The 24,738-nt window shown below is 35.7% G+C and overlaps 1 protein-coding gene across 2 annotated transcripts in view; it reads left to right on the top strand.

Moving 5' to 3' along the window:
- Window positions 1-24,490, top strand: part of LOC118520698 (uncharacterized) — a 51,332-nt gene extending 26,842 nt beyond the window's left edge. Inside the window, exons 1-2 of one of the 2 annotated variants that reach the window (XM_036068837.2) lie at window positions 5,454-5,670; window positions 18,650-24,490. In XM_036068837.2, the coding sequence (XP_035924730.1) occupies window positions 19,657-21,576 (1,920 nt within the window). In that variant the 5' untranslated portion in view covers window positions 5,454-5,670; window positions 18,650-19,656 and the 3' untranslated portion in view covers window positions 21,577-24,490. Of the gene's footprint in view, window positions 1-5,453; window positions 5,671-18,649 lie in introns of those variants that run through there. The other variant, XM_036068838.2, reaches the window with a different exon arrangement.
- The last annotated feature ends 248 nt before the right edge of the window (window positions 24,491-24,738 follow it).

The following is a 24,738-nucleotide window of genomic DNA, read 5'->3' as shown; positions in this document are numbered from 1 at the left end:
CTGAGTCCAGCTGGAAGTGTGCATGGATGGTCAGCATTTCACTCGGGAAGCAGACACAGGCACAGCCACAATAGAAATAAGAATTATTTCCATGAACTTCTTCCTTTTTATACTAAAGCAGATACCTTTGAACGAGATCAATTATAGGACTTTCTCTAAAATTTTTGGCTCAAATAACTATTCATATTGCTGTTAATGGCAATTTTATGTGTTATCACTTGGGAAATTCAGAATAATAAGAAACAAAATTGCAGTTGCTCAGAAAAGAGAGATCAGGAGAAGAAATCTAAGCACTGGTTTAGAAAATCCTAAGAAGACTATTCTAATGACTGAACTAAAATTGGGTCTGTAAGATTTCTTTTTAATATTCAAACTTCTATATGAAATGTTTTCAATGATTTAGGGTTTATGAATACCTGTGAATCAATTTCATTGCTTTGATGTGCAATATATCAATCTCATTACACTAACTCATATATGGTATGATTTTCTATTAATAATTCCTATAAAAGTCACTCTGGAGTAAATATTTAAAAATAGAAGCTGCAGCATACATTCTGTTTCAAAAATATGAACCAAAACCATTCTTAGGATGTGTCATTGAGGAATATTTTGGGGGTTTTATGTTATTTCAAAACATTTTCCCAGTATTAAGCTAAAAAATAAATCCATTATTCACATTCTTTTAGAATTAGGTTAAGAGAATTATCAGCAAATTTCATTTTACTAAATAGACAAAATTAAGTAGTGGAAACAACTTTGTTAGAGTGACATTTAGACTCAAAACAGAAATTTTTTTAAAGATTTATTTATTTATTTGAGAAAAAGTGCATGCATGCACATGCAAGTGGGGAAGGGGAAGAGGGAGAGAATCACCATGCAGACTCCCTGTCCAGCACAGAGCCTGACATGGGGCTCAAACCCACCACCCACCCATGAGATCATGACCTGAGCCAAAACGAAGAGTTGGACACTCAACCAACTGAGCCATGCAGGTGCCCCTCAAAACAGAATTATAATTCATTGTCCTCCAACTTCCTACCCATTATTCAGTTCCCTCTATGGAAAATAAATATCCACCAAACCTCTATCTGAAACTTCTGGAGAGTTTTTAAAATAAGTTTGTTTTTTTTTTTAAAGATTTTATTTATTTGACAGAGAGAGACACAGCGAGAGAGGGAACACTAGCAGGGGGGTGGCAGAGGGAGAAGCAGGCTTCCTGCTGAGCCGGGAGCCCGATGCAGGGCTCGATCCCAGGATCCTGGGATCATGACCCGAGCCAAAGGCAGACGCTTAACGACTGAGCCACCCAGGTGCCCCCAAAATAAGTTGTTTTTAATCAGCTACAAATTCCTCTATAACTGTCACTAATTTGTTCTTATTTTGTCATCTGGAGCAGGACGAACAATACTATACACCCTGTGTGATCTTTTTCCAATATACATTCTTAGCTGGGCATTGTTTTTCTTTTTATAGACAGCCCCAAATTAATCTCAGGATCCATTAATACATAAAACTTAGAGGTCTTTTTTTTCCTCATTCAGTGAGAAAACTGATAATAAATTATTTTCTTATCACTTCATAGCCCCTTGAACCTTTGGATACAATTGTCCATGTAAAGTCGATTTCCCAAGATTATTTTTATTATGACTGGATACTTGAATTGGTTCCAAAGAGTTGTATTTGGGACAATTTTTAAAGATATGGGAAAGACTGCTCAGTTGCTCCTTTCATATTGAATTTTAAGACTAGCTCCTAAGTTAGATTATCATGTGGTTATGCCTCTATTACCTCTACAAATATAAAAACTAGGAAAACTCAAAGTTTTTTCTAACAGTTGTATTCTAGGAGTGACTTATTTGACAGCTGATGTCACACCACTACTGAGATTGACTGAGTTGAACTCTCTCCCCACTTTTAAGTGGAAAAAAAAAAAAAAAAGATGATGTGAACATGAGTAACTGGGGCAATTGTCACAGTACCAGAAAGTGAATTGAGATTTTTAGACCTAAAGTAACAAAAAACTTTTGAAATGATAAATTGCACTTATATATAGTCTTGTAAATAAAAATAATTCTTTTAAAGAATAGTGAAGTTCGTGCTAAAGTTTGTTTTTATTTTTTTTCAAAGCCTTAGAAAGGGCAAAAATAGAACTGATGATAATAATAAAGCAAAAATTTTGACATCTTCTATCAATTTGAATGGCATGTTACGTTGCTTTCCTGTAAGATGAATCCTAAAGTAAAAGAATATTCCTTGTTGGATTCAAATATGCAATTGTGTGTATTTTTTGATATTTCTGTTTGAAGAGGAAAGATCAAGGATGCAAACAATTTGGTTTTTCACAATAAGTAATTATGTTGGCAAGGATGAGAAAATTTTTGTTTTATTAGGCAGGTCCTCATAAAAGGAAATGCAGGATGGACATTACCTCAGTTACCTCAGTATATAGAAATTTAGGGGATGGACATTACCTCAGTATATAGAATTCCTAATTTTAACATTTTAATTTATGGGAACACTAACCTACAAAATACATGAGTAAAGGTTGACGTAAATGGGTGAAGAATTAGTTATCCCAACTGCTTTATATCCAAATGCTCTTTTATGTGTGATTGACAAAACATCATTTTTATATATGATAACTTAAAAATGCATATCCATGTAGATTCCCTTGGGAAAAAATAATTTAGTTGTACAATAAACTTAAAAATGAATAAAAGCTTTTATAATGATGGAAAAAAGTTAAGTAATATTTCTGTTTATTCTATGTTTTTAAGAAACTGTCCGAAGGAAAAATTCCAAAATATATTTTGTGTTTAGGATTAATTGAGCTTCTTAGATCTGTGGGTTTATAGTTTTTATTAAACTGGAAGATATTTTTGTATTACTTCTTCAAGTATTTTTCCTGATCCTTTTCACTGAGGGATTCCAATTATATGTATGTGTACTAAGCTGTTTGAAATTGTTCCATGGCTCTCTGATGCTGTTTATATTTTATTTTCTAATCTCTCTCTTCTTGGTCTGTATTTTATTTTAGATAGTTTCTATTGTAATGTCTTCAAGTTCACTAATATTTTCTTCTGCAGTAACTGATCTGCCTTTAATCTCAGCTATTGCATGTGTTATTTCAGACAGTGTTTATTTTTCTATTTGTCTAAAGTCCGATTTAGATTATGGTTTGGATTTTCTACATCCACCATTCAAAATCTCAGCATTCCTCTACCTTCTTGAGCCATATATAGTTCAAGTTATAGTTATATAGTTATAATAACTGCTTGCATGCTCTTGTTTATTAATTCTATCATTTGTGCCATTTCTGGGTCTCTTTCTATTGATTAAATTTTCACCTTCTTATGGATTGTCTGCTTTTTTGCATACAGATAATTTTTTATTGAATACCAACTGCTGTGAATTTTGCTTTTTTGGGTATTGGATATTTTCATATCCCTATAAATATTCTTGATCTTGTTCTGAAGCACATTTAAGTTATTTTGAAAACATTTGATTCCCTAGAGGCTTGCTTTTAAAATCTGTTCGATGAAACCAGCGCAGCCTTGAGTTTATGACTAATCTTGCCCCACTACCTGGCCAAAACCCTTCTGATAACTCTACTTGATGCTCTCTGAATCATGAGTTGTTTTCCATTTTGGCTTGTGACAACAAGAATTATTCCTGACTCTGGTTTTGTTTCAGATTAAGTGGAAATATAATCCTTATAGATTGTTTTTTCACTGGTCTGGGTTAGTTTCTTCACCATTACATGTGAATCATTCTCAGCTAAGAGCTCTAGGATGACTGTTTTTGCAGATCTCTGGAGCTCTCTTTTGTGTAGCCCTCTCTTCTATGGTATTCCGCACACGAGACTCCAGCCACCTTGACTTCTACAGATGCGCAGTTCTCCTTCTAGATAATGCATTTTTACCACAGGAACTTTTGAGATTTTCTTTCTGCATATTGGTCCCATGTTCCTGACCTCTCCTGGTTTTAATTCACTATGTATGTTGTCTCTGTTAAGTTCCTGTTGCTTTTCAATTCAGCTTCTCTCTTGAAACCTGCATAAACTATAGGTAAAATATTAGGAAGAGTTTAGATATTTTTTTATTTGCTCCCTCTAAACTGCTGCTGTTGTTTTTCTCTTGCTTTTTAACTTTGAATTCTATTATACAATTATTCCTTGTTACATTATGTTAACATTTCAATTATTTTTCATGTTATTGTGGCAGAAGGTAAAAACTTTATTCCAGGTTTTGCATTATTTTAAGCCAGGGGTAGGCAAACTACCACCCATAAGCCAAATCTGGCCTTCAACCAGTTTTGTAAATAAAGTTTCATTGGACCACAACCTTGCTCATTTGATTACATATTGCTCATGGTTGCTTTCACATTATATTGGCAACACTGAATAGCTGTGACAGAGCTCATACATCCAGCAAAACCTAAAATACTTCCTTTCTGGTCCTTTACAAAAAATGTCTGCCAACGCTGTTTTAAGCTTAAGTATGTGTGTGTTGGGGGACACTTGTATAAATATACTTAGTGTTTATATATCAAAGCCAAAAGTGTTTTCAGACTTAGTATCAAAGCATCTGAATTAAAATTCAGCTGTAAAGCTTATCAACTGTTTAATTTTATCCGGGTTACTTGACCTGCTTAAAACAGCCTAATTTCAAAATGGGAGTATTTATACCTTTAATACTTATAATTACAAATAAATGATAAAATGCACTGAAATTGCTTCATTCATAATGCACATTCAGTATAGCCCCTTATTTCTCCCATTACTAAAATGAAGCTCATGAAAAACAAAATAGGGAATATATACATTTCCTATACAAAACAGAAAATATGTACATCTGAAACTTCATTACATTAGAAGTTTGCTCTCTTTCATTTTTGTCTAGATGCCGATGTTAACTTCTAAATTCTTAAATTCTTAGAAGAGGCAAGTACTCATACAAAATCTTTAACAAGGAACTGATTTTTAGACTGAAGCCTTTAGGTAAATTAGATCACTTCATAGCTATGGGATAATATAAAGACTCTTCTCATAATTCCAGATATGTTTTATAGCAAAAATCTTTTTCTTTTTTTTCAAAAACCTTCTTGTTTAAAGGTAGTTTTTTTTTTTTTTTCTTTTGGAGGTTTATTTACCATTCCGTGCACGTTGTTTCAGATACCCAGAGACCCAAATGAGAATGTCAGTTGTGAGCTGGGCTGCGGTACATCCGTGCCCACATCATTTCTGTGTCCTCCCCCACTTTTACATTTTAAATGCTAAAAAAATCAATTTTCACATTTAAGTTACTGAAACAGACCATTTCCCTGAGTGGTAACTCTCTCTCTCTCTGAGAAGAGATGAGTAAAACTCCCATAGTCCTGAGAGTCCTCTGGCTCTCCCGGGACTGAGAAGACGTTGAGAGTGTTTTTGTCTACAGTTCTGAAGAAGAAAGATTTTGGGCAGGCCACACCGGAAACTGTTTTTCCTCCTGGCGCAAGTGCTCTGTCGCATACAGAAGACGGGAAGTTTGATGTTTGCTTTTCTTTGTAAATGGGACACGGAAGTGCCGATGGCCGCGCTTCAGCTCCGTATCCAGCCTAAAGTGCCAACAGGGAGAACATGAAAGGCTAAATTGAGAACTGCGACTTCAGAAAACTGAAATCATTCGGGTAGGCAGAGCTTGATTTTTCTACTAGGCTGATTTACTTCCTGAACATTCTAAAAATAGATGTATGAAATGTCAGACATATCCTGTGAAATACAGTCACAGAAGTAAAGAAAATATTTTAAAATATGCGTACATATTATTCACGTATTTGGATCAAGACTAAGAGAAAACAAGAGAATGAAAAGCTTAAAAAAATAAGAAAATGAAAATTCGGATCTGTTTGGTCATAGGCTTGTAACACATTAATTTTTCTTGTTTTGAAATGTCTTACTAGGTTTCGTAATAAAATAAAGTTTATTTTAGAAGGTGTACATTTAAGATGAAATGATAAAATGTGAAATTGTTTTGTGAAGAAATATTAGGCTTCATACTGTGTATATAACTTTAAACTACTGATTTAATTTTTATTAATAGTATTTATTAGGAAAATGTTTTCCTTTGTAAGTGTTTCAATTTAGCCTATTTTTAAGTCCTTTGAAAATACAATTTGATCCCTATTGTTTTCACTAAATTACCAAAAAAAATCTTGACTTTGTTTCTTTAAAATATTTTAATTAACAGATGACATGTTATTGATTTTATGAATGCCTGGTGGGGTATCTGAGTTTGTCTACCAAAATGCTCATAAGTCTCAGTGTTGGCTATTCATTGCCATCAAGGATTATTAGATTCAGAATCTAAAAGGATTTCAATAGACTAAAATTTACCTTATCTTGTATCTTATGTGCCTCTGCATGTAGCATATATTGAAAACATCTTAAGCATCTTAGTTAACTGATCATTTGGTTACACACGAGTGGAATTTAGTTGCCAAGAAAATTAATATAATCCAACTCGGAATTAATAGAAAAACAGTATCTCAGAAAAGAAACTGGGACTCCCACTTGGCTGGCCAAGGGTACATCTTTAGCATCCTATTCATTTCTGGCTGTTGAGTTTTAAGAAAAAATAAAACCCAAACTGAACCCATTCAGGGCTGTGAGGACATTTGGAAAGCATTCTGAATAAGAGATGAGGGAACTGGATATGTCTACCCTGAAGAAGATTAGATGACAGGATGAAGATGTTGTGTCAGTCTCAGATATTTGAAAGATAATCACGAAGGAAAGAGTTGTAAACTCTTCTCTTTGGCTTCATAATGGTATAATCAAGATCAAATGCCAGAATTTAGGGAGATGAGTTTGCGTTCAGTAGGAGGCAGAATTTTAGTGCTACCCAGAGATGAAAATTGTAGGTTTTGACAGGTAGCGAGTTCCCCATCTCTATTAGATCATCTTTTGACAGGGATATGTTCAAGGGAATTGAGGGATTGTCAGCTCAATCAGATTTTTTTAAGGTTCTTTCAAATTCACAGAGTATGAAATCTATAAATTTGTTCACACACACACACATGCATACACAAAGCAAAAGCTAAAACAATTTCTTTCTGCACAAAGTTGCAGGCCCCTAATCTTCAGATTTTACACTTCCTTTACTTTTGTTAAAGTGATAGAAAGGACTAAATAGGACATACTCATTTACAATAAATACCAATCTGATTGGATTTTGATTTTTAAAAAATATAATTTCTTAACTTTTCAAAAAAATCTGGTTTTATGTTATAGTAAAGGATGAAAAAAACAAAACAAAACTGAAGGGAAGCTGGAGGCTCTAAAGGGCCAGAGGCTTCGACAGAGAAGTACTGTTGTTCCCTGCACGGCAGGGTGGAGCCTAAAGTTAGAGCACATATTGGTGATGAACTTGGATTCTGAAGTCATACTGATATGAGTGCATATTCTAGCTTTGCTCTTTTCTAGCTGTGTGTCCTTGAGCAATTTATCTCAGCAGTCTTGGCCTCAGCTTTTGTTCATCTGCAAAACTGAAACAGCAAGAGGACAGAGCTCTGTATAGTTATAAGAGAAACACAAGATAATACATGCGGAGGGTGTGGTACTTTTAGTGCTCAGTGATTATAATTACTACTGTACTCTTACACATGAAGTACACTTTGCCTTTACACTGATAAATTGTCAACTTCAATGACACAGTATTCGATTCAAATTGGGGAGTGTGTGTGTGTGTGTGTGTGTGTGTGTGTGTGTGTGTGAGACAAGATCAATAATTACGACTTCTAGTGTATGTGGAATTCTATGTTTTGTTATGTTTTGTGTTTTTTATATGATAAGGGAATTTGACCCTCTGCTAATAAACAAGGAATGATAATTATCTAAAGCTATAATCTTATCTAAATAGAAAATAAAAGTATTTTTTATGTTCCCCAGATATGTTGAACGGTTGTCTTCAAATTATTTTAAGCCAGTGTGTTCAGATTAAAGAAATGAATTCAAATATGTGGCTAATCTCATCTTCCTGAGAAAGAAATGCTGTTCACAAGTAGACATAATTACTTTTCTTTGAGTCTGTTCTTCCATTTAATCCACCTACAAGTTAGTGTTTTCTTCAGTTTTTTTAATCAATGGTGAATGGTGGTGCTCTTCCAACTGAAAAAATACATTCGATCATACATTATAGTTTCAGTAGTATCAGCTAAACTGACAGTTAAGAATCAGATGATTGTTTAAAAAATAAACAAATAAAATAACCTTGTGTGAGTTTCCAACCTCCCCACCCCAAACAGGCTTACACATTTGGTGAAATAATGTTTTGTTATAATGTGTAAGCCTTATGAAAAACCATAACATTTCTTTTTTAATGTTTTCCCCCATGCCTAATTAGTGTTATTTAATTTAATAATGTGTGATTTAATAATAAAAATATGAAAGACCATATTATAGGGGATTCTAAGATGTTTAAGACCTTTCCTCGTCTAGTGGGAGAGGAAGGTAAGTTTACAAATATATACAGCTCAAGAATATGTGTTCAAGATATTATATAAGGGGGAAAAATAACTAAACAGAGTTGTACAGAATCAGAGAAAGGAGAAATACATTTATTCAGTTAATTCAATGGAGGCTTCATGAGGGAGGATGCATTTGATGGCTACATCAAAGAGGGTGTGAAATTTGGAGAGAGATGAAAGAAGGCACCTTAGAAAGAGTTAAGAGTCTGAAAAACACACTAATGTGGAGAATTGTGTTTATGCTCTATTGACCATTCTTCTGTGGCTGATTTACGGAAGCCTAGAAAATTAGAGGCCTTTACCAGACCCCTCTTCTAACTTAAGTCACATTCATCTCTATTATTTACATTGTTTACCAATGTAATGCCCTCTGAGGTTTTCTTTCAGCTCATTACCCCAGCCTCTATTAGAGTTTCCCTCCTGTGCTTACTCTTACCAGACTCTCTCTCTCTCTCAGGACATATAGTATTAATTTTACTTTCTCACATCTGCTAAGCTCTTTCTGATCCTTCTGCCCAGAATGTTCTATATCGCTATCTGCCCCACCACCCTATCTTTCCCTAGTTAATTGCTCTTTATTCTTTATGCTGCAGCTACTATTTCCTTCAGGAAATCTTCCCTGACACTCCAACTTGCATACCTCCTGTGTGCTTCAATCGACCAGGAATTACACTGTGGTATTACCACACTTGTTTATAATTTCCTATTTTCCTGTCTGTATTCTCTATCAGCCTAGAAATACATGAGAGCAGGAGCCCTATTGCTCTTGTTTCTCCATTACTCAGCACTGTGGTTGCCAAGGAGTGTGTACGAGCATAGCGGTTATTCTTGGTTCAGTGAATGAATAAGCAAATGAGTACTAGATTCATTAGCATCTTAATGTATTGAGAATTATTAGAGTGTGAATATAGACTATCCAAACTAGTGGCATAGGGATAACAGGGCTAGAGACCCTGAGTAGTCTGGGGCAGCTGAAACACCGTCTTGATTAGACACTGATGACTAGTCAGTGAGACAATATCTCTTTGGAATTCACTCAAATAGAAAAAGTGGGTTAAAATGTGAGAAAAAGAGATTAATAGCAAGAGAGTGAAAAGAAAACAAGATCTTTCCATATTTTGTGTCAAATAAATGTATATTAAAAGTACAAGACATTGACAAAAAGAGTATCAATTATACAGCTAAGAAAAAAGTCAATAATGGAACATTTTTTAATGGAACATATTTTTAAATAATAGTTATGTCAAGTCAAGTGGCATAAAATAATGGCTGTTATTGATTAGTGAAATTTTAAATAAACATATTAACTATGGATGGAAAATTTGTAAGACCAAGTTTCTATTTTATGTTCATGTTTTCATTTTTGTTTTTGTTTTTAAACATAAACATACATGTGGATTTAAAGCTACACTAGAAAAGCTCTATTTCTAGGGATGCCTATGTGTCTGGTTTTTTGACTCTTCGGCAAGATAAGGACTGTTAAATTCAAAATGTGATGTTTAAGATCATAAACTCCCTGAAGACCCTCTGGGTAATTTCTTTACTTATGGTTTGCAACTGACCTAACCAGTTTGACAAACTTGGCTTGATCCTCTCTCCAAACCAAGATTCTTTATACAGATTTAGTGGTTCAAACCACAGACACAAGGACCCTTGGGGAGCTTGAACATGGGATATCTCTTAGATTACAGATGGAAAAAGTCTGCACTCTATTTTTCTTCCTAAATAAACTGACAGTATTGTGTCTTTCTAAAGCCTTGTAAAAAGCCAAACATTTATTTAAAAGGCATGGAATCTGAAATTAAACTCATAATAGTTTCCTTCCCTCCCTTCCTTCCTTCCTTTCTCCCTCCTCTTCCTTCCTTCCTTTCTCCCTCCTCTTTCTTTCTTTCTTTCTTTTCTTTCTTTCTTTCTTTCTTTCTTTCTTTCTTTCTTTCTTTCTTTCTTTCTTTCTTTCTTTCTTTCTCTTTCTTTCTTTCTTTCTTTCTTTCTTTCTTTCTTTCTTTCTTTCTTTTTTTCTATCTTCTTTCTTTCTTTCTTTCTTCTCTCTCATTTTTTCCTTTTTTTTCTGTCTCTTTTGTTTTCATGATAGCTTTAGCTCATCCAATTTTAATGCACTCCCCCCACCCCAGTATCTTGACATAAACAGGTAAGTGCATTTAGGATTTTTCAAAGGCCTAAATTCAGTGCAAGTTTTAGAAAAATAAACTTTAAAAGCCGTGTATCATATATGCTGGCCAGTGCATCCAGCAAAATGATTGTGTTTATAATTTGTGATTATTTGTATGTTAGATTTAAGAACAAAAAGACATGAGGGTGCCTGGGTGCCTCAGTTGGTTAAGTGTCCTACTCTTGATTTCAGCTCAGGTCATGATCTCAGGGTCCTGAGACTGAGCCCTGTGTCAGCTCCACGCTGGGCGTGGAATCTGCTTAAGATTCTCTCTCTCCCTCAGCCCCTCCCCACCACCATCTCTCTCTCTCCCCCTCTGGGGTGGGGGGGGGGGAGGAGTAAAAGACCTGAGAAGAAACACAATTACATTTATCTTAAAAAAATCAAGTCATTAACTCTTTTATTGCCTGATTTGTGTCTCAGGTGTAATATAAAATGAAAAAAATTAAAAGAAAAAAAGAAATGAAAAACGCTGCTTCTCAAATAGCACATAACAATAATTATGGTGATTCACAGGCTACAAATTGTGTGACAGGCATTGTGATAAGTCCCCTACCACTCTGTTCTTATTTGATCCTCTCACTTATTAAAATAATTATTAGTACTCATTTATGAATAAAGCTTTTTTTAATTTTTAAACTAAAATTCTGATTGAATTTTATATCATACCCATGAGGGTAAAGCTAATGTACTAATAGCAATTGCATTCAGTTAAAAAAAACCAACAAAGTTAAACAATAGCTTAAACAAAATAAGGATTTCATTTCTTTATCACAGAAAGAGAAGTCTAAAATTAGGCATTTTAGGACTAGTATGGTGGCTCCCTGATGAAATCAGGATTTTGGACTTTGATATCTCTATATACCTAATTCTTTACTCCTGTGTCCATTGTCTCCCTAGTGAAAATAATAATAATAAGAATAATAGTAATAAAAAATAATAATAGTGTTTCTTAAATTCCAGAATCTGGTTTTCCTTTTAGAAAGAAAAAGGAATGGCCAGAAGGTGACAGTTTCTTGCCAAGTGAGTTTATCTCACCATTTTAAGATGCTTTCTCAAGCCCCTTCCAAAAACTTCCACTGAAGTATCAGCAGCCAGAAATATATGGCTTAGTCATTTTTAATTGTAAAGAAGTCTGGGGAATACAGCTTTTTATCTGAGCACTTTGCTACTACATCAAAATCAGAATTCTAGTAAGAGATAAATAAAAAAGAAATGGGAGAATATATTTTGTAGTAACCAGAAATCTGTATTTATAAAGGGGCAGAGCTAAGATTCAAAGCCAGATTTTCTATTATCAAACCCAGGGCAAATCATTACTACAGTACAAAACATCCCTTATTTGCTCTGGCCTCAGTCATGTGCTAAAACTTGGAATGGAATGGAATGGAATAGAATGGGATGGAATGTGGTAAAGCACTCTTTTGTGAATATGGTAAATGTCACAAATATCAGTCAGTATATCAATAGGGAAATGGAACAGCTGGGGAATGCTATATAAATATGGTGCGGATCACAAAAGATATGTGAAGGGCTTCTTTCTTTTCTAGTTTATTCTCCTGATAATGGAAACCCTGTAAAATATTTACTATTTGCTAGGCTGACCTTACTTGACTGAACTAGTTTAACTGTCAGAGAACATTGTGAAATATCAACAATAAGAGAAATATGTTCTGTTAGCGTAAGATACAATTTATTTTAGGTGCTTGCATGATGTCCAAGACCACTATAACAATGCTGATTTATTACTATTTCCATTCCCCATTTTTCTATGGCATAGAAACATATTTTTGCAGAATTATAGGAGCAAAGTTATTATAAATACTCAAACTGCTTTGTTTTAGCATTTGATTTGTTTGCCTTACAAATCCACATTCCTGACTCTGATCAAACCTTAAATCATGTTGGTACTGAAATTATTACAGGATCATTGAAGATTATTTGTTTTTTCTTGACCCTTGCTTGAAAATCAAGGCATTTTATGTGATATATTGATAAAATATACTCAGTAGCAAATCAAAGTCATGTGAAACTGAGTTAGCTAAGTATATTCTAATGCAGATACATTAAAAAAAATCACTTTAAAAAAATTCAGTTGAATGTTAAGAATATGGCAGTTTAGAAAATCAACTTATGATATTTTTAAAAATATGAAGAAAATACTTTAATGAATGTGGTCAATTCTAAAATTAGTTAATTTTGAGAGGAAATCTCTCAAGCATATGTTAAAAATTAAACTTAGAAATCTATTATTGGTATTTATTTAAGCCACTGATATTAAGTACAGTTTCTGTGCCAGTCAAAATAGACTTATATCCTAACAGAGACAGATTGTAAGTTACATCCATAAGTTCATATCTGTTTTACTCATACTCAAAATTCTCAGAAATTTTCCATAGAGTACATTACAAGGAAGAATTTGAGCCAACAGATATATGCTGTTCCTTATACTTATGTTTGTAGCATTTAGCATAGTGGCTGGCATTAAAAGGAATTCGATAAATATAAATAAATTAATAAGTGAATATATTAAAAGAAATTGGTGACAGAATTTCTAGGATAGAGATATTTTATGATATTTAAAAGAAGCACAGGATACCCTAGCTGTTTCAATATTATGTCTGTTTTATAATTTAAGTTACCATACATCCCCTGGTGTTTAATCATGTTTGAGTAGAGCTTATATATGTTTATGCATACATTTTGAAAATTCTTATTCTTTTTATTTAGTTCAAGAGCACTACTCAACTTATTGAAATGAAACTTTCTTTAGGTTTTATTATATTCCAGTTCAGTTTAAAGACAATAGTGTTTATATCCTTTTTTTTTTTTTGCTTCAGACATTCTAGATCAGACAATTAGAAGCAAGACAACTGTGCATTTGTTACCTACAACACTGGGAAGATTCATTTTCTTTACCCATTAACTGTCATATCAAATAAATAGGCTGAGAGTTTATTTGTGATAAATGCATTCTGTTTAATGCAATGAGACAGTCTTTTAATTTGAGAACCTAGCATAGGGTCAGTTAAATCTCCTCTGCTGATTTAATTAGCAAGAACTCAATGTTAATTATTTTGCATTTAAACCTTAGAAGCCTCACAGATGAAAAAATATATAATCCTTTTTGAAAATGAAATAATAAAAACCCAGTAATAAAATCAGTTTGTATGGTTTTTAAGGGTGTGTAAATGTGTTAGACAGCTAATGAATTATTCAACACTGTACATGCTTGGAAGATGTACAGATTTTAATGAGCCTCCCTAATTCTCCTTTCACACCATCTTACATTATTTTATTCCAAGTTGTTTTTATTGGATAGTGTTCATTAGAAGAAATATTCATCAATTTACCATATCTTGAAAATGAGGAAAGATAAAATATTTATTTGTCACAAATTCTTATCAATTAACTAATTAATTTTACTGCCCTACATAAGGTAAGCAAAACATAAATAGAAATCTCATTTTTATTATGTTTTTACCCCAAAGCTATATGTCAAACAATTACATAAAGTCCAATTTTAAATATGTGTCAACATTCTAAACTGTTTTGTTATGCCTCACTTTTGAACTCCTGGCTCAGACAAAGCTCAGTAAGAGAGACTGCTAGATATACAAAACCTTGCTTCATCATAATTTTTTCAAAGGGACAGAAAATATCTCTTATTCCTTTTACTGGCAAAATGACACTGGGATGTATTGGGATGGTTCTAAACATTTAATGCTAAGAAGAAATGTGTTGGGTTTTTGTTTTGGCTTTTGTTTGTTTTTAAATTTTGAGTGGAGAAAAACTAAAGCTCAAAATAATTGTGTTTGAGTGCGCAAAGAGCTGTCATGACTCAGAGGATAGAGGACCTAATCTCTCATCAAAGGATCTAGAAATCAGTGCACCAAGGGGTTAACAATGGATGTCTCCAGATAGGAAGAGTTTGGAGGGTTTCCTTGCTTTCTTCTTTTTTTGTACATATATATATATATATATATATATATATATGTTTTTTCCTCCAATAAATATGTTTTGTCTTTTGGAATATTACAGTGAGATTTTTTTAAAAGGTGTAGAGAATTTTAGAGCTAAAGGGTCAAGGAAGAGTAGGTGAGTATCTAAGAAGTGTTATCTCAGATTGCAAAATCTCCACGTCTTTCAACCTCAAACCTATATTGGTGGTTACATGTCTGTGTCGGTTGCTATTTCTAAGCTGACTATTAAAAGGTCAACTGATACCAGTTACTGTTGGTCTATACTGGTGTAGAACATGGATCTATGGGGAATCAGGTACTGAAAATTAGGAGCAGGAACTCAGAGAAAAGTTCAAGAAAGAAGATAGATCTAGGAGGGAAAGGATGGCCTAACATGGGAAGTAAGCAAATGCCAAACTTTGTGCACTTAGTTTGGCTAAATTCAAAAGAATTTCCTGCTCATTTCCAAAGAAAGTCAAGTGTACTTAACATTAATCCATGCTATTATACTTCAATTTATTTTATTTTAATTTTGGAATTTGGCTTCTTGCAGTAGCTTGGGATTCCTACCGGGAACACAAGCTCACTTTGCATAGCGGGAGGAATTACTGTAAAGGGGTTAAGCGCATGGGCTCTGGAGCATGACCTTGGGAAAGTGGTTTAATTTCCCCAGAATGTTTTTTTTAATCCAAGTGGACTTGTGTTTTGTAACTATTAAACCACAGATTGCATAGAAGTGGTAAGAGATTCACTAATAATACTTAAAAACACCCACACTGTGATTTATTGAAAGTCAGTCCTTAACACAAGGGTTTGCCGAACCGCAGAAGGAGCCGAGTTGCCCTTCAACAGATGAATGGATAAAATGATGTGGTCCATATATACAATGGAATATTACTCAGCCATCAGAAAGGATGAATACCCACCATTTGCATCGACATGGATGGAACTGGACAGGGTTATGCTAAGTGAAGTAAGTCAAGCAGAGAAGGACAATTATCATATAATAAGAGATTCTGTCTCATGTTGTTTCTGTCTTCTACTCTAAGACTCTGGGAAATGACTTAACCTTACCATGTCAGGGCCTCATTCCTCAGATAAGGAACAAGATAACATATACCTCATATTATAAATACACACACACACACACACACAATATTATTTCTATAGAAAACTTAGAATGACAGATTTTACATAGAAGGTACTGTGTACTAGTGTTGCCAAGATCATTGTCCAGGATCGCTATGACTCATTCTTAAATATTAAACTTCATTCCTTTGCCAATGCACTATTATGAGAATATGAATCTTTATTTCACTCTTTTAGTTTCTTTCAGTTTTACTCTGTTGCCATTTGATCTAACTGAACCTACTTCTACTCCCACCCTCACCCTCATTTCCCACATGGTCTTGCCTTTATTCCTGCCCCCACCACTGACCACCACGGTCCCCTGGTTGAAATTTTGGTGTGCCATTCAGAGGTCCTCTGGTACCTGAGATATTTATAAGTTGCTCTTTATATTTAATCCCTAAACCTTGTGCTGAACTTGACATTCATTTATTATTGTTCACCTGGAAAGAAAAGCATTAGTCTCTATCCATTCTCTAATTATACCTTTGATATATTGCTCTCCAGGTGGTTAAGGGTGAATGAACGCCTTTACTTCTCTTGATCAAGCAGAGAGCCCTCAGTAACCTAAATGATACTGCAGTAGTGGTTTCTTCACAGCTGTTTAGGTTTCTTAATTAAAGTTATTAAGCTCAAACTACCTCCATATTAGGAAATTAATTGTGCTCTAATTTTTTAAGCTCCTTGATAAATGGCCAGTGGAAATAGAAGAATCCTTAGCATGTAGCCTATATCACCTGGCCATATTATACACTTAATAAATATTTATTGTTACATATCATAGGAAAATGATCTGTAGAATGAAATGAAACTGTAGAATGCAAAAGATACTGATTTGAAAAAGACCTAGATGAAGTGGTTTAGACACACGAAGTGGTTTATTTCAAAGCTTCTGTTTGTTTTATAGGCACAGTTATAGGTCTGAAAAAAAAAATTGTAACAGCTGGTCTTTTCCCTTATGGAACTCACTGTTTAGTTTCATCAGATGTTCTAAAATGCACAACACACACACACACACACGTATACATATCTATATCAGTAACACTAACAACACAACACTACCTCAAAACATCCTGACAAGGGTATGAAGCATGTTGCACGTAGAAAATATGGGAAGCAAGGGCCACTATTTAATAACTTACTTCCCTTGAGCACTAACCAAGGACAAAGACCAATCTTTTATGAATGTTATACTATATACTTTTCTCCATATATCTTGAGTTCATCTGGATTCTTCTTATAAAATAAATGATTCAATTTCCATAAAAATTTTCAAAGAGCTATGAATGTAATAAGGCATTTCCTTTTGGACATATTTGATTATTTTTTGGATAAAAGGAACTCCAGATCTTGCAGTTCTTTGAAAAAACATAAAGACCAAAAAAAACCCAACATAAGTTTTATTGAAATTACACCAATTTTTTTGAAGCATGTTTTTTAGAACAATTGTCTCATAAGATATTCTAGGGAAAGGAATTTCTTCATCAAATATGTTTCAGAAACACTACATCCTGTGTCTCTATCTTGGTGCCTGAGAGTGAATTTAGACATATTGAAGTATCTGAGATTTTTAATTAAGAAACATGTATAAATGGATTGGCCAAATCATTTTCAAACTTATTGGATCACAGAATTCCCTCTATTTCCCTCTTCCTATTTGTAGCTTGAGTTACACTGGTGTTTTGAGAATCATCTTGCTTTAGGCTGAATGTGTATCAATTCTGAGGCTCAAATACTGAGAATATGCATTTTGTCTTTTCATATTACCCAGAGAGAATTCTACAGTGAGCATTAGATTCTTGGATGATCTTTGCTTGTATTTGAATGCCTACAAGCTGGCTTCTACATTAAACATTAAGAAATCTCTTTTATTATTGTCATTCTTATTATTAAGCATTATTATTATCATTTAATCATGCCCCTCTATGTGAAGAGTGCTGCCACTCAGATACCCTCCCTGTGTAGTCTGAATGCTCAAACATTGCTAGGGGAGGGTAAATATGGGTAAAAAAGTGAAAAACAGGGAAAGCACACAAGGAGACTCTTTTCTTCCTTCAGATTGTCTATTCACTTCTCTTATATGCCTTGAAAGACTGTATGAGCACCACAGTGAATGCTGTCTTTAATAAAACAAAAACAGTTTCAAACAATCCGTACATTTAGTGAAGCTGTGTTTAACTGGACTTGTCCAAATGCCACCAGCTAGAATCCAAGACCAAGGCTTACTTCTGAATCAATAGCCTGTGCCAGACCCAAATTAAATGTTACTGCTGTCAGCTTCTTGGGTCCTCATTTTAAGCTTCACTGTGTCACTTAAACCAACAGGAATCATTTCTCTAGCTTACTTTTTTTTTAAAAAAATCATCTTATTTCTGCACTTCATAATGTCATAGTCACCATTCTCTTTCTTATTTAAATGATATATATGATGCTCCTTTTTAATTGTGAAATAATGAACAAACTTCTGACCTGTTGTATTCCTCAGTCTCTGTTGAAAAGAACTTTCTCAAGGGTCATTGAGAAGACCTGTTTGGATAGCATATTAAATGGCCAAATAAAAATAAGAGGAGAAAAAATTGCTAAGGTGACTCCTGTTGTTTTGACTGTTATATGGACCTCTATCATTCCATTTTATTCCCCTATCACAAAAGCAAGGTAAAACTTTGACATTTGATCCTAGAATAATGTTACTAAAGTTAAATATTAGATAATTCTAAAGGCTTATGAGTAAATTTCAATGGCTGAAGACAAAAGTATAGCCAATTTATGATAACTATGATAAGAAGAAAAAAATTGGTAACACAAAAGATTCAAAATGTGAGTTCTTTTTTGATTTTCCTCATAAGCAATTCTAATCTCTCCCTTCATTTTTCCCCACCAGGAATACTTCTGCTGTCAGTTAGACTATAAAAGAAGAGAAAAAGCTTTGTTCTAATGGTAACAACAAGAAAAATAGACCAAAAATATAAGAATCATATTTTTCTATGAAGTAGAGAAGAGTGGAGGATTGAAAGAAGCTAAATGAACTGAATTTTATAGAGAAACAAACCCTTCAGAGAAGAGGAGAGAGCAGTAGCTACTTCTTACTGAGGGTCATTGCCAGGTTTGGATTCAGAGTACCATGGGAGGAGTGAGGATGCCGAGAGCTAGTTGAAATGGACTGTAGATTGGAGGAACCCCAGCTCAGCCAAGTAATTGTGCCTCTCTCCCCACCCCACCCTTGAGAAAAAACAGTGGATAAAGACCTGGTAAGTAAAGAGAAGTCACCCAGTCTTGGCCATTCTCTAAATGACTGGATTCCAGAACTTTGTGGAATTGAAACCAGTAACAAAGCAAGCCTATCTGAAAATGCAGCCAAGTCTTCCAGCTCAAGTATGGACACCACTGAAAGCTAGCAGAACATAGCAGAGATCAGACTAGAGTAAAAAATTAGACTCATACTTATATAACCCATTGGTTTCAACAAACACTTCAAATGCACTTAAAAGGGAAAAGAGAAGTCTCTTTAAGAAATGTTGGGAAAACTTCCTTTCCATATGGAAAAAAAAAGAACTGATCTCTATTATATGCCAAACACAGAAATGAATTTGAGATAGATCACACCCTTAACGTAAAAGCTAAAATTATAAAACTTCTAAAAGAAAGATAGGTGATGTAGGAGTCTGCCTCTAATCTGTCATCCCTTACAGTTGTTGTACCTGCCGTGGGACAGACACTGCAACTGTGTCCCCACCAGCTTTAGCCTCTCTGTCAGTGACAAGTCCCCACATCCGGGAGCTACACAGACATGTAGACACTGCCCTGGGGGTAGCTACTGCACAGGAGCCAAAGCTGAGCTGAGACAAGACCTCGCTTTTCTTCAGGGAGACCATTCAGGAGACCAGAAAAATGGCCTCGGGGCTAAGAGCCAGGAGAGAATCGGCCTTCGTGTCATTCCATGACGTAGCTGTGGACTTCAGCCGGGAAGAGTGGCGGCTGCTGAGCCACGCTCAGAGGATGCTGTACAGGCGTGTGATGCTGGAAAACTACAGCAACTTGGTCTCCCTGGGAACTCCATTTCCCAAGCCAACACTTGTCGTTCTGCTAGAGCAGGGGGAAGAACCCTGGAAAGAGGAGAGTGAACATCTGCCCAGCCCCTGTTCGGCAGATGCAAAGCCAGAAATTCAACCTGATTCCTCCTCCGCTCTGGACTTCTGCAGTCGGCCATTATGCCAACACGTGCTACATGATCATTGCCTTCTGATCTGCCCGGGCTTGCTAGCAGGCACTCTCTGCCCAGCCTATCAGAAGCAGAAGCAGCAACCACTTCCTCACGAAAGCTTCCGCAATGACAAAGTGAAAGATGAAGACAGAGAAAAGGGCTCCAAATCATTGTTTGAGAGGACAAGGGGGAGGTTTACCTCCAGAGCTTTCTTCAGCCCGCCTGACAGACAGCTAATAAGCTTGAGGGAAGGCAAGACAGCGGTGGAAATAAAGCTCAGCTCAGCTGAGAAGGCAAACTGCTTAGAAACAGACAAAGTATTAAAGTGGGTTGATTTCTCGGGATTTGAAGTAGTGAACTGTGGAAATTGCGGGCTAGGCTTTAGCCAGAAATCAGCACTCTTTGTTCATCAGAGGACCCACTCAGGAGGAAAGCCTTATTTTTGCAGTGAGTGCGGTAGAAGCTTCAGCTATAAATCAGCTCTCATCACACACGAGAGATCACATACGGGGGAGAAGCCTTACCTCTGCACAGAGTGTGGGCAAGCCTTTAGCCAGAAGTCAAACCTAGTCACCCACAAGATGGCACACTCTGGGGAGAGGCCTTTCGCATGTGAGGAGTGTGGACGAAGCTTTAGCCAGAAGTCGACCCTCATCAGACACCTGAGGACACACTCGGGGGAGAAGCCCTTTGTCTGCCCGGAGTGTGGGCGGGGCTTTCGGGATAAGTCAAACCTTATCACACACCAGAGGACCCACTCATGGGAAAAGCCTTATGTGTGCAGAGATTGTGGGAGGCTTTTTAGAGACAAATCAACTCTCAGCAAACATCAGAGGATTCATTCAGGGGAGAATCCTCATTTGTGCACTGAATGTGGCCGGAGCTTTAGTCAGAAATCGTACCTCATAAAACACAAGAGGACACACTCAGGAGAGAAGCCTTTTGTGTGTTGGGAGTGTGGACGAGGCTTTAGTGATAAGTCAAATCTTACCACACACCAGAGGACACATTCAGGAGAGAACCCCTATATGTGTGCAGAGTGTGGTCGAGGGTTCAGTGTTAAGTCAGCTCTCAGGACACACCAGAGGACACACTCAGGAGAGAAGCCTTACGCGTGCCAAGAATGTGGGCGAGGCTTTAGACATAAGTCAACTCTTGTTGCACATCAGAGGACGCACTCAGGAGAGAAGCCTTTTGTGTGCGGGGAGTGTGGGCGAGGCTTTAGACAGAAGTCACACCTCATCAGTCATCAGAGGACACACTCCGGGGAGAAGGCTTATGTCTGCACTGAGTGTGGGCAAGCCTTTAGCCAGAAAGCAAATCTAGTCAGGCACAAGATGGCCCACTCAAGGGAGAAGCCCTTTGAGTGCAGGGAGTGTGGGAGAGGCTTCAGCCAGAAGTCAGCTCTCATAAGACACCAGAGGACACATTCTGGGGAGAAGCCTTTTGTATGCAGGGAGTGTGAACGGGGCTTTAGTGATAAGGCAACTCTCAGCACACATCAGAGAACACACTCAAGGGAAAAACCTTATATCTGTAGTAAGTGTGGGGAAGGCTTTAGGCTGAAATCACTCCTTATTAGACACCAGAGGACACATCTGTTATAAAGAAGCTTCATGCACAAGGAGTGTAAGCAAGGCTTTAGTAATAAATCACAAATCATACCTCATCATGCAAGAAGAGAGAACTTTAGGGGAAATCTCATGTGTGCAAAGGGTGGGACTTCAGAGATACTAACTTTCATCAGACGACAGGTGAAGACCTACCTGTGTAAAACAACGGTCTTCAATTAGAAGCAATTTTATCCCCTGCCTAGGTGACAGTTGGTGAAACCTAGAGGCGTTTTCTTATCGTCACAACTGGGAGGATGCCACTGGTGTATAGTGGATAGAGGCCAAGGATGCCGCTCAACATGCTGTGATGCACAGGACTGCCTCCCACAACGAAAGTCTCTCACCCTGTAAGACTTGGATCCCTGTAAGGCTAGCTTTGGCTCCCAGATCCCTGCCATTGGCTCAAAAGAAAATTTCTTACACTCTCCTGTAGCTGAGTCTCCTGCCCAGACCTCCATCCTCCTCCCTCTCCTTCAATCCAGATCTAATGCCTCCCCCTGCCTTCTTCAACTCTTTCCATTTATTTTCTCAAATATGGTTTTCCCAATAGCCTCTTGCACATCTAGTCCCATCCTCTTTTTCAGAAGACTCCAACTCACACAATCACAAGGAGAGAATGGTAACTCTACAGCGAAGCAACTTGGCCCACACCGCCATAACAAAGTTAACCACTAACATTGAGACAGATTGTCGTCATAAGCCTCCTAATAGGATTCACTGAAAAAGATACCATATCATTTTTAAAATATATTTCTGCCAAAAAAGCCATTACTTAAGTCTTGTCATGAGAAATCATTAAATAAACTTAAATTAAGTAATATTTTACAAAACAACTGTCCTGTACTTTTTAAAAATATCAAAGCCAGGAAAAACACAAAAAGGCTGACAAACTGTTGCAGATTATAGGAGACTATGGAGACATGGCCATACAATGCTTGATACAGGATTGGATTGTGGACTTTAAAAAGTATAGTCACGAAAGACTATGGACTGGACGATATTGCTTAATCGATGTTAAATCAATGATAAATGCAGCATACTGTGGTCATCTTTGCTTTGAAAATACACAAGTCAGTGTTTAGGGTTAAAAAGATACAATGACTCCAACTTATTCACAAATCGTTCAGAAAAAAAAAAGTGGTCGAAAATGTTCATAGAAAACAAAATGAATACATAAAATACAAACACATTTTCCAGGAGTTGGGGAGAGAAAGACAGACAGACAGACAGACAGACGGAGGGAGAAAGAGGACACAGGTGGAACAAGTCTGAACCATTGGTAAATCCAGTTAAAAGGTAAAAGCAGTCCCTTATATTATTCTTGCAACTTTCCTCTTTTTGATATTTTATCAAAGTAAAAACAAGCAAAAAAGAAAAAAAAGGAAGGGAGGAAGGAAGGAAGGAAGGAAGAAAAGGAAGGTAGGTAGGCTGGGAGGAATGGAGGAAGAAAAGGAAAGAAAGAAAAGAAGGAAACTCCTGGGATGGTGGGTTGGTTGGTGGTTGGAATAATCACTGTTAGAATTGCACTGTGACCCAGCCCAGAATAACTAAACTCCTGAAGAAATGAGAAAGATTAGCCCATATCCTAACTGCCAGATAAAGGAAAGACCTTGCATTCTTTGTGAAGTATCCATACATTAGTCTCCAGAATTTTTTTTTAAATACACAGTGTTCTGAATATAATTAAAAATGACCGGATATGAAATAAAATAGAAATATGTAACCTTACTCAAAGGAAAATAATAGAAGCAGACCAACAGGTCACCTAGTTATTGGAAATTGCAGCCATGGCTTTAAATCAATTATTATAACTACTTTAAAGAGTTTAGAAGAAAATTGGCAGGATATTTCAAAAGGAAAAGCAAAACTAAAAAAAGAACCAAATACAAATACTAATATTGAAATATCTGAATTTTTTTCCATGCCTGCCAATGCAGTAAAATTAACTGCCATTTTCCTTCCATTTCTTTCTGAAATAACTTTCATGAAGATTCAAACGAGTGATTTAAATAAACCCAGAAATAACATTAGAAGGGAGCCTTTGCTTTGAAAGTTATTCATTGACTCATTCTTTAGAACTAGGAAAACTAGTCAATAAACCCTGATCTAGTCAACCATATTATGAAGAGGCATTACATTTAAAAGTTATTTTTCATATTTTGGACTCTAAAAATTATACTACTCTTCTCAACTCTGTCATTTGCTTCGGAAGCAGATATGCTTCTGTGATCCTTATTTAGAATTGTTTTTATTTCCAAATTTTAAACAGGATATTTGCTTTCTCTTAAGGCATCTGCCCAAGTAGTTTCTTTTTCATAAATAAATGTTTGAAAACTTATATCCTCTTCTAGATGAGCAAGACTCTTCGGTGTCTTTCTCTGTCCCTCTCTCACTGTCGCCCTTTCTCTTACTCTGTTTCTGTATTTATTGCATTTAGAACAACTCTGTCCCCTAAGTCAGTAAATATAACTTCTCAGTTTTTATAACTCGATTTCAAAGGAGCAAACCCATTAAAAGTCATACATTTTCTTGGGTGGGTTATTTTCATTAATCAATATTCCCATATTAAATGTTGTATAATAACAATGGACTGGCCGGATGTAATCCACTTAGTGTTGGGATTAAAATGGGTGAAATTTCCAGGGAATGATGAGTGTTTATTATGGAAAATGACCCTGCAATGAATATAATATGATGCAGATGTTTCAGGCAATGATGATTTGTGTTCTTTTTCTTGTATTCTTTGACATCAGAGAATGAAATGAATCGATTTCAGTTCACTGTGTTAACAACACTTAACATTTGGGTTATAATTTATCTGTTTTCCCCTTTTGGCAGACAGTATGAGCTTATGTTAGATGAGTTTATTATTTCTTTTATATCTCAAATAAACCTTTTTGAAACTGAAGGGGTATTACTTGTCATTTCACACACACACACACACACACACACACACACACACACACACACATCTTCCAACCACAAAACCTATGATTTTGTACAAGATTGTTATTAAGAATACTTCCTTTGGAAAAGTTTGGGACAAAATGAACAGCAAATGCATAAGGATTTATTCCTATAAGTTTTATATTATAATTCAATTTGTGTAATCTTGGACCTTTCTGCTTAAACTCAAATACATATTGCTTTATGAGT

Source organism: Halichoerus grypus, chromosome 11, assembly GCF_964656455.1.
Source record: "Halichoerus grypus chromosome 11, mHalGry1.hap1.1, whole genome shotgun sequence".
NCBI lineage: Eukaryota > Metazoa > Chordata > Mammalia > Carnivora > Phocidae > Halichoerus > Halichoerus grypus.
The sequence above is the reverse complement of the archived record's forward strand: the minus strand, read 5'-3'. Positions and strand labels throughout refer to the sequence as shown.